This window comes from Phalacrocorax carbo, chromosome 1 (assembly GCF_963921805.1).
Source record: "Phalacrocorax carbo chromosome 1, bPhaCar2.1, whole genome shotgun sequence".
Taxonomy (NCBI): domain Eukaryota; kingdom Metazoa; phylum Chordata; class Aves; order Suliformes; family Phalacrocoracidae; genus Phalacrocorax; species Phalacrocorax carbo.
This window is the reverse complement of record NC_087513.1, coordinates 202,430,239-202,445,112: the sequence shown is the minus strand read 5'-3', so window position 1 is coordinate 202,445,112 and position 14,874 is coordinate 202,430,239. Positions and strand designations below refer to the sequence as shown.

General features: G+C 36.5%; 1 protein-coding gene across 3 annotated transcripts in view; it reads left to right on the top strand.

Moving 5' to 3' along the window:
* Positions 1 to 14,874, top strand: part of DYNC2H1 (dynein cytoplasmic 2 heavy chain 1) — a 192,917-nt gene that overhangs the window by 68,852 nt on the left and 109,191 nt on the right. For all 3 annotated transcript variants that reach the window (XM_064441295.1, XM_064441296.1, XM_064441297.1), the window contains exons 59-66: positions 502 to 623; positions 1,315 to 1,401; positions 2,691 to 2,817; positions 4,409 to 4,550; positions 5,107 to 5,216; positions 7,986 to 8,084; positions 9,306 to 9,429; positions 12,309 to 12,472. In XM_064441295.1, the coding sequence (XP_064297365.1) occupies positions 502 to 623; positions 1,315 to 1,401; positions 2,691 to 2,817; positions 4,409 to 4,550; positions 5,107 to 5,216; positions 7,986 to 8,084; positions 9,306 to 9,429; positions 12,309 to 12,472 (975 nt within the window). The remainder of the gene's footprint in view (positions 1 to 501; positions 624 to 1,314; positions 1,402 to 2,690; positions 2,818 to 4,408; positions 4,551 to 5,106; positions 5,217 to 7,985; positions 8,085 to 9,305; positions 9,430 to 12,308; positions 12,473 to 14,874) is intronic.

Genomic DNA, 14,874 nt, shown 5'->3' with positions numbered 1-14,874 from the left:
GCACTGGTATAAATAAGAACTCAGATAAAGGAATTGTAACTGGCTCCTTCTGGCCTCCTTGTAGCAGTAAGAGTCTTAACAGTACAGCTAATTAAGAAATGGGGGACTAATGATGACTGAATGTATGGGTGATCTCTGAGAATTGATTTGGCAGTAGCTATAAAAAGGAATTCTTAAATACTAGTAACTTATTTTCAAAATGAAAGTTGTGTTTCCCTGAGAAGGAACACACTGATAAATTATGCATTAATTTAAAACATATTCACTTCAGTGAAGCTTCATAGTTGTAAAGATACCCTTTTTTTTTTTTTTTTAACATGGATTGATGGCCTACAATATAATCTTTTAGTATCAATTTAAAAGATTAGTTCAATAGAGGAGCTGGCTAATTGGCATATTTAAGTTGGTAACTTGTAAATCTCTTGCAGTTTTTTATCCTGTATTTATCTCATCTACATCATACTTCAAAGACTTTCTTGTAACTGTTACTGATTTTTTCAGAATGCTAAACGAGCCAGTGCTGCAGCTGCTCCATTAGCAGCTTGGGTGAATGCCAATGTCCAGTACTCCCATGTCCTAGAACGAATTCAACCCTTGGAAAAAGAAAAGGCTGGCTTGGAAGCGTAAGTTAGACACTGGTGCAAAATAAATGTTCTGAATTCCAATGGTGGTGGTTGAAACTGAAGCTGCCAAGGAGGAACTGAAGTTTATTAAAAACAAAAGATACTGTACCTCATCCATAGGTAATAAAACGTTCATGGTGGGACAGAAGAAGTAAGTGTGCAATATTTTGTTTTTTTCCTGGAAGCTATGCTTTGGATATTTTTTGGCCAATCAGAAGTTACTTGTCTCAGCTGAAATGTGTCATGGAGAAATAACCATCACAGATATGCTTAAAATGTATTCTGTAAGTGAAACCCATGCTATTTTATGAGATATGTAGCTCCTCTTTTTTCAGTCATGTACCAAGCACAATCAGTTTCTCCTTAGAATCAAAAAGATATGGCATAGTCTTACAACCATCCATGACCTGAGGAATTTCTACTGATCGTTTTGGCTGATCTTAAAATTCTGTACTGGAAGAATTTTTTCTGATCTTTAAGAATACATTTGAATGGGGTGTTTGGTTTCCTTTTTTAAAGCTATGTGATGAGAAGTAGTCAAAGCTTTTAGATTGAAAACAGATTTTTATTAATATAAATCACAAGAAAGAACTGTCTCTGAACTATCTCTATGTAAATGGCTTTCCTGTTACATTTACTCTTTTTTTTTCTTTGGATCCATAGTCTTAAGATAAATGTTTCATTTTTATAGTAATCTCAAGAAAACTGAAGACAGGAAACAGAAGTTAGAAGATCTTCTCAACTCTGTTGGTCAAAAAGTATCAGAACTGAAAGATAAGTAAGTTGGGTTTGTTTATTTCAAGATATAAAAAAAAAACATTGGTGATTTTGTGGTATGAGTAATGAAATTTATTTGACCAAATGTAATTCCCTGCTCTGCAAGATATTTACACCAGAAGTAGCGATAATTAGGCTGTCTATACACTCAGTGGAGATAAAGAAATACTGCTAGAAAACAGTTAATCTCATCGATCAGATGAAATGCTCTTTCAAAAGTATCTGCTTCTCACTACTGACTGTTTTGGAAGCCTTCAGTGTAGATGCTGTAGTAGTTGAAGATAAGCAGTATGTCTCTCACCTTTTAAATCTAAGAGGATATAATGTCTCCTTAGGACTTTGGAAACATTCCTATTCAAGTCGTCTTCTGATCACAGCTTGAATAAAGGCAGTTCTATTTCTTTAAGGATGGCCTACTTTTCTGACAGCTAGTTAGCAATCTCCTTTATGTGACTCACAGTGGCATAAAAATTGCTGCGGTGAACCTTTGTACTTTCTCCAAATTCAGTTTAATCCAAGTCTTTTAGTTCGATGATTCTATTATGTAGTTAGTATAGGAGGTACTTTACAACCTGACATGTGCATATTACTAAAAATCATGGTTTCTAGTCTGCAATAAAAAAAAACAAGCCCCCCCCAAAAGAATTCTTCCTGTCATTCAGCTATACAGTGATGTCTTAGATTAACAAGATACCATTTACTATATATTACAGTTAAATATATTAATTTAAAAAGGTGGATTATTAAATGCATTAATTATTAATCATTACAAAAGAATACCTAAACCTTGTCTGTTGTTTGGGACATGTTCTTATTCCGTAGTAGTTTACAAAATAGAGTATTGTGCATTGGACTGGGGTCATCAGTGCGAATTAGCAATATTCATCTTTAACGGTTTCGTAGATTAAATTTACGAAAAAAGTTCCAAATGCATAGTATGACGTTGAGCCTGCTGTTGTCCTGACTAGGTGCAGAACAAAACTTAACACAAGCACTAAAATCAAGTCAGGCTATTTAAGTAGAAGGAATGATTTTCAGACAATATAGTTTATATTGCAAATGTATGTTTAAATTTCACCTGTGCATCTACCTAAATTTTGTTAGTTAAAAGTCTAATAAACTTATCTGCCAATTAGAAGCAGAAGGTATAAAAAAGAATTGTAGTTGTGTTCTTCATGAACAATAAGGGAGGAATTAATGACAAATTCAGCCAATTAAATTGCCTTGAAAATAACTGTCCATAAGTTTGGTAGCTCATGATAGCAATTACAAACAGTAGTTGTTTTACAGGTTCCAGAGTAGAACAACAGAAGCAGCAAAACTTGAAGCAGAACTAAGTAAAGCTCAGAAAACATTGAAAGCTGCAGAGGTACTGATAAATCAACTCGACAGGGAACACAAAAGATGGAGTACCCAGGTTAGTGAAAATTTTCATAAGCCCATCTTATAGCTGATAATTTGAAGATACAATTTTTGTACTGTTTGGAGAATGTGAGTTATTGCCATTCTGTGTGTCTCCTAAGTGTCGTTATTTGATTTCTCTTTAGAAATAAAAGCTTTTCTTCCTTCTGAAACTTCCTTTTACTTCACTGTACAAGTTATCTTATCTATATCACATAGCTGCAGAAAGTGTAAAAATACCCGAGTATTTAATACAGAACATACGACGTTTTTTATGTTTTTCAATCACAATAATAATGTAATTATTATAATGGCTGAACATGGCAGCAGTTGGTACCTCCAAGCTGAGATACAATCACAAGGGACAGATTTTGGGAGAGTGTTAAGCAATCACAGTCTTAAAACTTGTTGTATTGCTTTTGAAGTCTTCACTTAGGTGTTTGAAACATTTCTGCTTCTAGAGTAGGGAAAGTGAGCATATCTTATTTGCTCAGATGGTATGTTTGAGAGAAACTGGCAAGCCTTTGGACACACAGGCCCTTCTTCAGTCTGAAGCAGAAAGGAAAATTTCAAGATATATACAAGCTGAAAATAGCTGCCACCTCCAGAAAGTGACGCCAAGCTTTCTTGGGTATCTTAAAATGGAAAAAATCTCCCTGCTGAGAGACATGGTCCTGACCCTCTATTGACACTGAAAAAAACCTAAATGATTAGTTAGACTAAATGCCTACATTTTGAAGAACCAAAGTTAGGGTTAGATGAATCCTTTTTATAGGTTGACCAGCAATTTCTTTTGATTATTTGAAAGAAATGGAAGATTTTGCTCTGAAAGTAGCTTTACAGCTATTCCATCTGCTGTAGTAAGGATTGGGTATATTTGAACCCCAGAGTTTAAACACTTCTAAAAGTGATTCCTCACAGTTTTTTACGCTGGTGCATTACCCCTGTCTTTAGATCAGACTATCTGTTAATGGTATACGGTAGAGCAAACTGGCAGATATATTAGTCAGGAACTTGTTCCATATTGAGGATGGTGAATAAGCAGTATTAATCTCCCTTTAAAGTAAGGAGGAAGTAATAAGGTTTTTTTTTCTCCAAAATACTAGAACATTTCATAGCTGAGGTGATATAGTGCAAATAAATTTTGATGATATATGATAAATGTATTTTATCATGTAATTCTGCAGTGAATCATATATTTAAGTATAATAGATACATATAGCATATAGTATCTGTATACATATTGTAAGCGGTACTCACTAACTGACTGACGATGGTCACATATTTCTTATTTTTCTTACTATTATACTATTTACCCAGTTGCTTATAAGCTACAAGGTCATCAAATTCATAGATTTTTAGTAGCTAAATTCTCAGAAACATTTGTCCATGGTAGCCCAGAGCTAGAAAGAACTTTTCCCAGACTTCCATATGTGTTTTGCTGTGGGTTAGTTAGGTATAGATACCTGAAATGCAAGAAGAGAGACTGTCTCAACTGCATTCTCAATGGCAGGCAAATATAATTCCATCTTTTTAGTAACTGATGAGAAATATTAACGTAGTTTTTGTTTGAAATACACCTATACATTCTGTATGTTTTTTTTAAGGTGTCAGAGATAGCAGATGAACTGGCTACATTGCCTAAAAGAGCTCAGTTAGCAGCTGCATTTATTACCTATCTTTCTGCGGCTCCTGAGGATCAAAGGAAGAGCAGCTTGGATGAATGGACTAAATCAGCAGGCCTTGAAAGTAATTTTGTGTGTGTGTCTGTTTGTGTCTGTGTGTAAATAATTAAGCTTGATTGAGGAAGTGAGAAATGCTGGTGAATTCTAATGAACAGTCTCAATTGTCTTGGTGTTCCCAATTGAAAAGTGACAACATTTTCTTACTCAATAAATACTTGTATATACTGACAGACTATTTCTTAGGATTGTTCTGTTAATTATTAAGATTATAAATACTTACAAATTCTTAAGATTTAGCTCCATAGTCCTTGCTTAAAAAGAAAAGTTTACATGAATGACTGTACTCACATTAACTGTTGTAAATTTGCCAATGCATTCTGAATGCTTCTGCTTCTTCAGTAATCATTTTTGTCTATGTGTGTTAATAACACCATTAAATATTTTTATAACATCAGCTAGTTAACAGTAATAAGTTCAAGCAATAAAACAATAAATGTAAGGGAAATCCACAGACGTGCACTGTTTTAGACAGAGTCTCTAACTGTATATAGACTGGTAAATGCTTAAAAATTATGCAGACTATAAATACTATCATGAACTTACTCTTTTTCATTTATCAGAGTTCGATTTACGGCGGTTCCTGTGTACAGAAAGTGAGGAGTTAGTCTGGAAAACGGAAGGTTTACCTTCAGATGACCTTTCAATAGAAAATGCTCTTGTCATCTTGCAGGTAAACTTCATTTTTTCATCTTATCTTGGAAGTATTCCAATTTTTACAAATTTCAGTAACATGACATCTTCCTGGAATTTTGCACTATTTCATTTATGTTATTTTATTAGAACCACAGAACACACACAGAGAAACAAATACTTACATAACTCTGGGCATTCTGTAGCAAAGAGAAAAAACAGGTAAAGAAAATACATGTTTTTCTTTTTTGCTTTTACAATTTCAATCCAGATGTCAAACAGACAAAACCTGTTATCAGTTTATTCAGGCTTGAAGTGTGAGTAATCATTAACACCAACACGATCAGTGGAAGATTATGTCCTATATATGTTCACTTTGACATAATTTCTAATATTTTTTTTCTCAGAAAAAGGAGAAGGCTATATGCAGATACCTTTCAAAACATCTAGATTTTAAACCCTCAGATTTCATCAGATTAGCTCTGTGATACAGGACACAAAATGCCATTCACGTAAGGCCAATAGCTAATAATACTCGAGAAAAGAATGATAATACTATGCTTATAATCATGATTCAGTTTTATCATATAGTTTATATATAGATATATAATGTATAATATACATATGCAATTTCACAATTATGTACATAATATTGTAGTTATAATGTAGTAATTTATTAGATCTGCTAGAAAGTAAAGATTTAATGCCATGAGGAGAATCTAGATTTGCCACAGGTAGTTTCCTTGGATGATTGATGGTTTTCTCAAATCAGTTACAGCCTTTTCTCCAATTCAAATTTTTCATGCTTTACCATTCTGATATTAGATTCCTTTCTCAGTTTTATTAAAAAGCTCGTCAATAAATTCCATTTTGCACCCTTAAAGCTACTTACATGCTATAATAAAATCTTATTTTCATCTTTTTCCTTAGTTGACTAGATTGAGCTCTTAAAAAATCTCACTGTGTGTGAAGAGCTTTTTCAAGTCCTCCCTCAGCTCAAATAATTTTCTTTGTGCACAGTTTTTTTTTCAGAATTGGACATGGTATTTTACCAATGTCATCTACAGTACAGTTTGCAAGATTTTGTGCTCATCATCTTTTGATGCTTCGATATTCTTTGTGTTGCCCTGTCTTTCAGTTTGAGATCTATGTAGTTACTCAGTTTGGAGTAGTAGGACTCAGAATCTTAAAAAAAAAAACAAAACAAACATCAAAAAACAAACCCTGAAAGTGTTATTCTGTCAGAGTTAACCAGAGAATTGCTGAAAATACACGTTTAAACCCTCACCAAATTTGCTGATGACATAAAACTGGGAGGAGTGGCTGATAGACCAGAGGGTCAAGCTGCTGCTCAAAGGGTCTTTGACAGGCTGGAGAAATGGGCTGACAGGAACTTCATGAAGTTCAGCAAGGGGAACTGCAAAGTCCTGCACCTAGGGAAGAACAAACCCATGTACGTGCTGAGGGCCACCCAGCTGCAAAGCAGCTCTGCAGAAAAGGACCTGGGGTCCTGATGGACACCAGATTGTACCTGAGCCAGTAATGGGCCCTTGCTGAAAAGAAGGCTAATGCTATCCTGGGGTGCTTTGGGGAAAGTATTGGCAGTAGGTCAAGGTTGGTGATCTTTCCCCTCTACTCAGCAGCGGTGAGGCCACACTTGGAGTCCTGTGTCCAGTTGTGTGCTTCTCGGGACAAGACATACATGGATGTACTGGAGAGACTCCAGCGAAAGGCCATAAAGATGATTAAGACAGTGGAGCGTCTGTCCTGTGAGGAAAGGCTGAGAGAGCTGGGACTGTTCAGCCTGGAGAAGAGAAGGTTCAGGGGGGGATCTTATAAATTTCTATAAACACCTGAAGGGACAGTGCAAAGAAGACAGAGCCAGACTCTTTTCAGTGGTGCCCAGTGACAGGACCAGAGGCAGTGGGCACAAACTGAAACACAGGAGGCACACATATTTTTTTACTGAGAATGACTGATCACAGGTTACCCAGGGAAGTGGTAGAGTCTCCATCCCTGGAAATACTCAGAAGCCATCTGGACATGGGCTTGGACCGGGAGTTTGGACAAGACAACCTCTGGATGTCCAATCTCAACCATTCTGTGATTCTGTAGTCTTAAGTGCACATGTCAACTGTGAATAGGTCTCTCTTCACTTGCCCCACTTACAACCATCTCTGTGGTCACTCTGTTTTGTGACCGTTGTGTAAGTTCTGAGCACTTACCTAATTAGAATATCAGTGGTTAAAGTCTCAACATTTAGAAAGCAGAGTGTACAGCATAATATATCTTGATATAATATAATAAAATAGTAAAGCTTTGCACAGTATTGGTATGGGAACCATACATTAGTAAAGGTTTTATTAGAATAAAAACTTGCTGTCTCTTCAGTATACATTTTACCAGGCAATATCACCAAAATACTCAACATTGTAGTGTTTGCAAGTTTGAGATCAGGATCTCTTTGTGATTGTAAGTAAAATGCTATTTTTATCTTTATGCCTGTAAAATACTTATATTCATTATCCTTTCTAAAATGTATTGAGGTCCAAAACCAGAAGTGCTGTACCTTTACCCACTACAGGAAGAAAAAGGAAAAATAATACCTTTTCTTCTAAGTTTCAAAGAAGCTGTGAATACCCAAAGTCTTATTAGGCTGTTATTGTTTCTTTAAACAGTTTATTTATGAGGCAGATTTGAAAATAACTGTACTGCTAGTTTGGGGAAATAAAAAAGGACTCTATTCAGTTTTATTCTTAAATAGATTTTAGTTATATATATAAATATATTAATTTTTTTTTTCCCCTAGAGTAAAGTTTGCCCGTTTTTGATAGACCCTTCTTTCCGGGCTACTGAATGGTTGAAGACACATTTGAAGGAGTCACGTTTGGAAGTTATTAACCAGCAGGTGAAGTATTTACTCTTGTAATTCTGTTCTGCTTGACCTTGCTCTATTCCGGACTTTAGAGAGCAATTTTTAAAGGGGTGTGATGGCAGTCACCAAAAATGGAGTTATATTCCATGAAGCATATAATTTCTCACAGGGTTGTAGGTTACAATGATTCTTACATGGTACTGAAAATTTTTTACTCAAGGAGGAGATCGGGGTATTTATACTTGGAGGGTCAACAACTGGTATTACTTCTACAAGTTTGCCTCTTTGTGCTGCCCTCTCCAAGAATATCAGTATTTTCTGCTGAGAGGGAGGTAGTAAAAGATTTGTAATCACAGAGGTCTTTTGTATTCTTGGTTGCAGTTCACTGGATTTCAGAAGTATGTATACACTTCTTCCCTATGATATTTGTGTTTTATTTTCTTCATTGGAAATAGTAGATTGTATTTTAGTTTGAGATTAAGGTACCAAAGATTAATTGTCTCCATCCCACTGTTTAAATAGGTGGCGAGACTTGGCTCTGTTGCATGCACATAGGCAGACATCTAGTACCATTCAAAAGTCCCTTATTGAACTCCACCTGGCCTCAAGATATTTCTTCAACAGAACGTAGGTCTTCCACAGATTGCTGTCAGCTCTGTGCAGGCCTTTTCGATAGTACTTTTTGATGGTACAACATATTTATCTGTGGGTAATTGAATGCTTCCCCTGCTAGCTGATTGGCTTGATTACTTTTTGGGCTCTGTTGCCTGCATTGTTTAGGATCTCCATTGACTGTAATGGAACTTTAAACACCACATGCATGTTTAGACACCTACATGCAAAAGACTGCATTTATGTATCTTAATATCAATGTCAGTCCTGTCCTTAGGTCTTGATTCAGTTTTGAGACATAGCTACCTAATAACATCTGAGATGTGTTAACTAGCAAGGAGTTTCAGGTGCACCTGACAGACATGACACAAGACCTACGGTAGGCCTGCTGTCTTCTGGCACAGCACTTGGAGAGCTGGGCATGTTAAATAGGTTGCCTGTATGTCAGTAGCTGAATAGATCAAACTTATTTAAACACTTGTGGCTAAACCCTGAAATATTATGTGATGCTTTTAATAGAATTTTTCAGCTATACTACTGATTTTTAGATTTCGACTCCTGGTATAATGCCTTCCTGTTCATTCTGAAGTGTTACTATTTAAAAGAACATATATTAAAAGAAACTTGTTTTTATTTGTCCAGGACTCCAACTTCCTAACTGCTCTTGAGCTGGCAGTGAGATTTGGTAAAACGCTTATTATACAGGAAATGGATGGAGTGGAGCCTGTACTTTACCCGTTGCTAAGGAAAGATCTTGTTGCTCAAGGTAAATGACCAAGATCTTTACAAATGGTTGCTGTCAGCTTTTATAGGTTAGATCTATATATATGTCATATAAAACTCGATTTTTCTGAAAACATGAGTATTGTGTAGTATTTTTGTCTTTAAAATTAACCTGCTTCTAACACTTCAATGCCTGAAATATGTTGGAGATATGTTCTTGTTCAGTGAGTGGAAAAATATTGAAAAGTATTTAAAGATTTTTTTGACTGGAATTAGACTAAAGTGTTTTTATCAACTCTTCACAATTTAAATTTTAAGTTATTCTCTAGTCATAGTTTCAAACACTTAGTTTTACTTAGGAACTTGGACCTTAAATAGACCAAAAATTACACAGCTGGTTGTGGAGTTAGAAATCAGAGTTTTAGAAGGTTGGTATTGCTGTTTCTCTTTCATTTGTCTGAAACTGAAGAAGGGACACAGGTCTGTCCTGATGTGACTTTGGAGTCAGGGGTCATAGATATCAGCAAAATTGTGGAATTCAGTGAAAGGAGTCTCCCTAACTGATGCAGTCAATGGGAAAAAAACATTTACATTTTACAGTCTCTCTGCTCTGGAGAGATAATGTACTCTGTATAACTCTGTATATAACTGCTTTGGATTTAGTTGCTTTAAAAAGGGTGATAAGAAAAACTGTGTTGAAAGCTTAGAAAAGATAAATAGTGATAAGTATCTCACCATGAATTATGTTGAATTATGTTGCATATTTTGAAATTATATCAAAAGAACTGAGTGGATTAAAAATACAACAACGTATGTTTTAAATACTTTATAAATTATTGTAATTAAAGTATATTGATGTTACTTGTAGTAATTATATTTCTGCCTTAATTGTTCATTCCTCATCATGTACCACAGCCTGTTCATGCAATTTACAGTATGAACTTTGGGCACTGGAAATAACTCAAGACTCCTTTTTGCTGTCATTTGATCTAATATTGGTGCGTGAAGTAGCAGTAATTGTTTAAATGAAAAACATGGTAAAAATAAATGCAGATGCTGTAGAGCTCTTAGATACATTTATCTCCTATATTGGAAAGTTCTGTTTAGTAAAAAGAAAATGTTAGTTTAAATCATTCTTCCATTACAGATGTGCTTGCTTGTTTATGCTGGGTAAAAGTTGAGAGCACCACCAAAGTGGTAACTTCAGGGATCTGTAGGAGATTAGGTAGAATATCTTTACAACTTTGTTTTTTTCACTAGCTTCTGCTGAACTTTGGAGAGCAGGGATACAGTATCATAGGTATCTTAACTGCTTTTACTAAAGGAATCAAATCAAGAGATGAATATGCAGGACTGTGGAGAAAGCAGATTAAATTAAAATACACTAGTTTATTCAGGGAAATTGCTCATAACACTCAGGTGTCCTCTTTTTCATGTTAATGAGCTATGTTAATGCTAGGTCTGTGCAAGTCCAAACTAGGGAGCTGTTTTTTGAGAAGGGAGAGTGGGTCACTATTTGAGTCTTTTCAGTCACTTCACAAGTAAGCATGTAATCCTTCTTATTGTCAAAACGTGGAGGTGGGGGCCTGTCTGCTTTATTTTGCTTATGATGACTGTACATCTTTTCATTACTTGGAATGAAACATTAAGAAAAATGTGAATATATATACTGCAGTAAATTTGTCCTTGTACAGCTTCCATTTTCTGTTTGACATTTTTACAGCATAGACCTAAAATTTATTCTAATCCTTGGCACAGAAACAAAATTGGTATGTGATTTTCATCTCTACCAGTGTTTTAACACAAGATTTACACTTAGAGCATTTCTTATCTGCTCCTAGTGCTAAAAATAGAGAAGCACCTAACTATGCCACCTCAGGAAATTTCCACTTTCAAACTTTTCATCTTATAATTCTGTTCTTACTCCTTTTTCAGTATCAGGAGGCAAAATCTTAGTCTAGTCGAGTGGTTGGTTGAGTCTATTATTTTCTGACCCCACTAGAATGGAAACCTCTGGTGGAAGAAGGGTGGTGAGAGGCCATACATATAGTTTCATTCCATGACAGGCATATTGAGAAATGTAAAAATATTAGGAATATAAACAGAGATTGAAGCCATGTCAGCAGAAATGTAATAAATTACTTGTTTCTTTAATACTGTGATTAAAATAAATGTTTTTATAATAAGGCAAATTTTATGGGATGTTTCTTAATGGAACATTTTTCTTTCAATCTAATGACTAGATATTCCAGCAACCTCAGTTTCATAGACTTTCTCTATAACAATTATCATAGAAAGTAATATTTTAATACAATTATGACTGTACAGCAACATCAACCTTCTACAAATAAATGTAACAGATCCAGAGATGAAATCTAATGGTTTTGGATCACATTCAAAAAATGTTGAACTATCTTAGTTAGCCAATATGTAATTATGACTAGTGTGTTTTGATGGAGTGGTATGCCAATGTGGAAATGTAAATGAATATGTTCAAATTATGACAAGACTCTTATACATAAGGCGGATTCTCCAGTGCATCTTCTGTGCTGTTTTTTCTCTTATTCATTGCTTGCAGATTTCAAAGATTCATTAGTATTACTTTTACTTCAAATGCATTTTTTGCCATTTATGCTTTTTGTACTGGGTAAGGATAATTAAACTACACTGGTGTATTAAATATTCTGATGATGTAACTTTCTTATACTGGCTCTATGTTACTGCATTTTTTTGTCTAACAAGGCAGGATAGTTTATGTTCCGTATATTTTTAAAATTTATGTTTCTTTCCAAACAATTTGTAAATAAATTTTATAAAATATATTTGCATCTATTGGTCATAAAGTATTACAAAAATATCATTTTCAGATAATTCTAGAACATTGCAATCAGAGTGAGTGTAACATCTATTTATTATTTACAGGACCCCGTTACACTATTCAAATAGGTGAAAAAATGATAGATTATAATCAAGACTTCCGTCTTTTTCTATCAACAAGGAACCCAAATCCCTTCATTCCACCTGATGCTTCTTCTATTGTTACAGAAGTAAACTTTACAACAACTGGAAGTGGCTTAAGAGGACAGGTAGGTATTTAGAATAAAAACAATTTTATGATGTTCAACAAGGCCAAGTGTCGGGTGCTGCACTTTGGTCACAACAACCCCATGCAACGCTACAGGTTTGGGGAGAAGTGGCTGGAGAGCTGCCCAGTGGAGAAGGACCTGGGGGTGTTGGTTGACAGCTGCCTGAACATGAGCCAGCAGTGTTCCCAGGTAGCCAAGGCAGCCAATGGCATCCTGGCTTGTATCAGGAATAGTGTGGCCAGCAGGAGCAGGGAGGTGATAGTGCCCCTGTACTGGGCACTGGTGAGGCTGCACCTCAAATACTGTGTTCAGTTTTGGACCCTCAGTGCAACAAGGACATTGAGTTGCTGGAGCGTGTCCAGAGAAGGGCATTGAAGGTGGTGAAGGGTCTGGAGATCAGATCTTATGAGGATTGGCTAAGGGAGCTGGGGTTGTTTAACCTGGAGAAGAGGAGGCTGAGGGGAGACCTTATCACTCTCTATAACTACCTGAAAGAGGTGGTAGTGAGGTGGGTGTTGGTCTCTTCTCCCAGGTAACGAATGATAGTGATAGAACAAGAGGAAACAGCTTCAAGCTGCATCAGGGGAGGTTTAGGTAGGATATTAGGAAAAATTTCTTTACTGAGAGAGTGGTCAGACATTGAAACAGGCTGCCCAGGGAGGTGGTAGAGTCACCATCCCTGGAGGTATTTAAAAGATGTATAGATGTGGCACTTCAGGACATGGTTTAGGAGACATGGTAGTGTTGGGTTGAGGGTTGGACTTGATGAACCTAGAGGTCTTTTCCACCCTTAATGATTCTATGATTCTATAGTGGACATTCATAGCTACTTCTAGCTTCTGGAAGAAACCCTCTGGTGCAGTTTGCATTAATCATCACAGAGATATTTTCTAGCACAGAAATATAAATGGTAAAATCGATGCTGAAACTGAATTTAAATTTTAAAATCTTGTTTTTATGTGATTTGAAACCAAGTAGTGAGTCCAATAGAGAAAAAGGAAACCGTCTCATTGATTTCAGTTGCAACAGATTAATTGTTAAACTTCTGTTTTCTTTTCAAGATGTATTTATGGTACCTTGGAAACATTTCTGTTATTGCTCTCCAGGGTCCTGGTTAGAGAGTAATTCTATTATCGAGATACTTTGTGTGCAGGAAATATGTAATGAAACCAAAAAGCTGTGTATTTTACTTCCTCCAAAATACTAGTAGCTTTTGAGTTTTTTCTATAGCGTTTAGGAAGCAAAATGTAGCATGCAGATGGAAGAGAGAAAAAACACAGAGAGGTAAATTAAGAGAAGAGAAAACCCTCTTTATTTTGGTATGAAACAAATTTTTCCAAGCTTTTCACATTTTGGAAAAGATTTGGTATAAAAAATATTTCCAAATTTTTCACAGTATGTGGAAAATGGGAATGACCGCTTGGGAGGAATATAGGAATGATGTCAGGGTGTGCAGAGATGCGACGAGGAAGACCAAGGCCCACGTGGAATTAAATCTGGCAAGGCATGTCAAAGATAACAAGAAGGGCTTCTTCAAATACATCAGCAGTAAAAGGAAGACTGGGGATACAGTGGACCCACTGCTGAACAAGGAAGGGGCCCTGGTAACACAGGATGCAGAGAAGGCGCAGTTACTGAATGCCGCCTTTGCTTTGGTCTTTACTGCTAAGGCTGGCCCTCAGGCATCTCAGACTGCAGAGAAGAGAGGACAAATTGGGACAAAGGAAGACTGGGTCAGAGATCACTTCTGCAAACTGGATCCTTGCAAATCCATGGGCCCCGATGGGATGCATCCACAAGTGCTGACAGAGCTGGTGGATATTCTTGCAGAGCCACTCTCCATCATCTTTGAAAGGTCGTGGAGGACAGGAGAGGTGCCCGGGGACTGGAGGACAAGCAAATGTCACTCCAATCTTCAAAAAGGGCAAGAAGGAGGACCTGGGGAACTGTAGGCCAGTCAGCCTCACCTCCATCCCCAGAAAGGTGATAGAGCAGTTCATCCTGGAGGTCATGTCCAGGCATGTAGAGGACAAGAAGGTTATCAGAAGCAATCAACATGGATTCACCAAGGGGAGATCATGCTTGACCAACCTGATAGCCTACTACGATGGTGTGACTGGCTGGCTCGATGAAGGGAGAGCAGTGGATGTTGTCTATCTCGAGTTCAGTAAGGCATTCGACACTGTCTCCCATAGCATCCTCACAGGCAAGCTAAGGAAGTGTGGGTTGGATGAGTGGAGAGTGAGGTGGATTGATAACTGGCTCAACAACAGAACTTAGAGGGTCGTGATCAACAGGGCAGAGTCTGTGCTGGGTCCAGTCCTGTTCAACATATTCATCAATGACGTGGATGAAGGGATAGAGTGTAACCTCAGCAAGTTTGATGATGACACCAAGCTGGG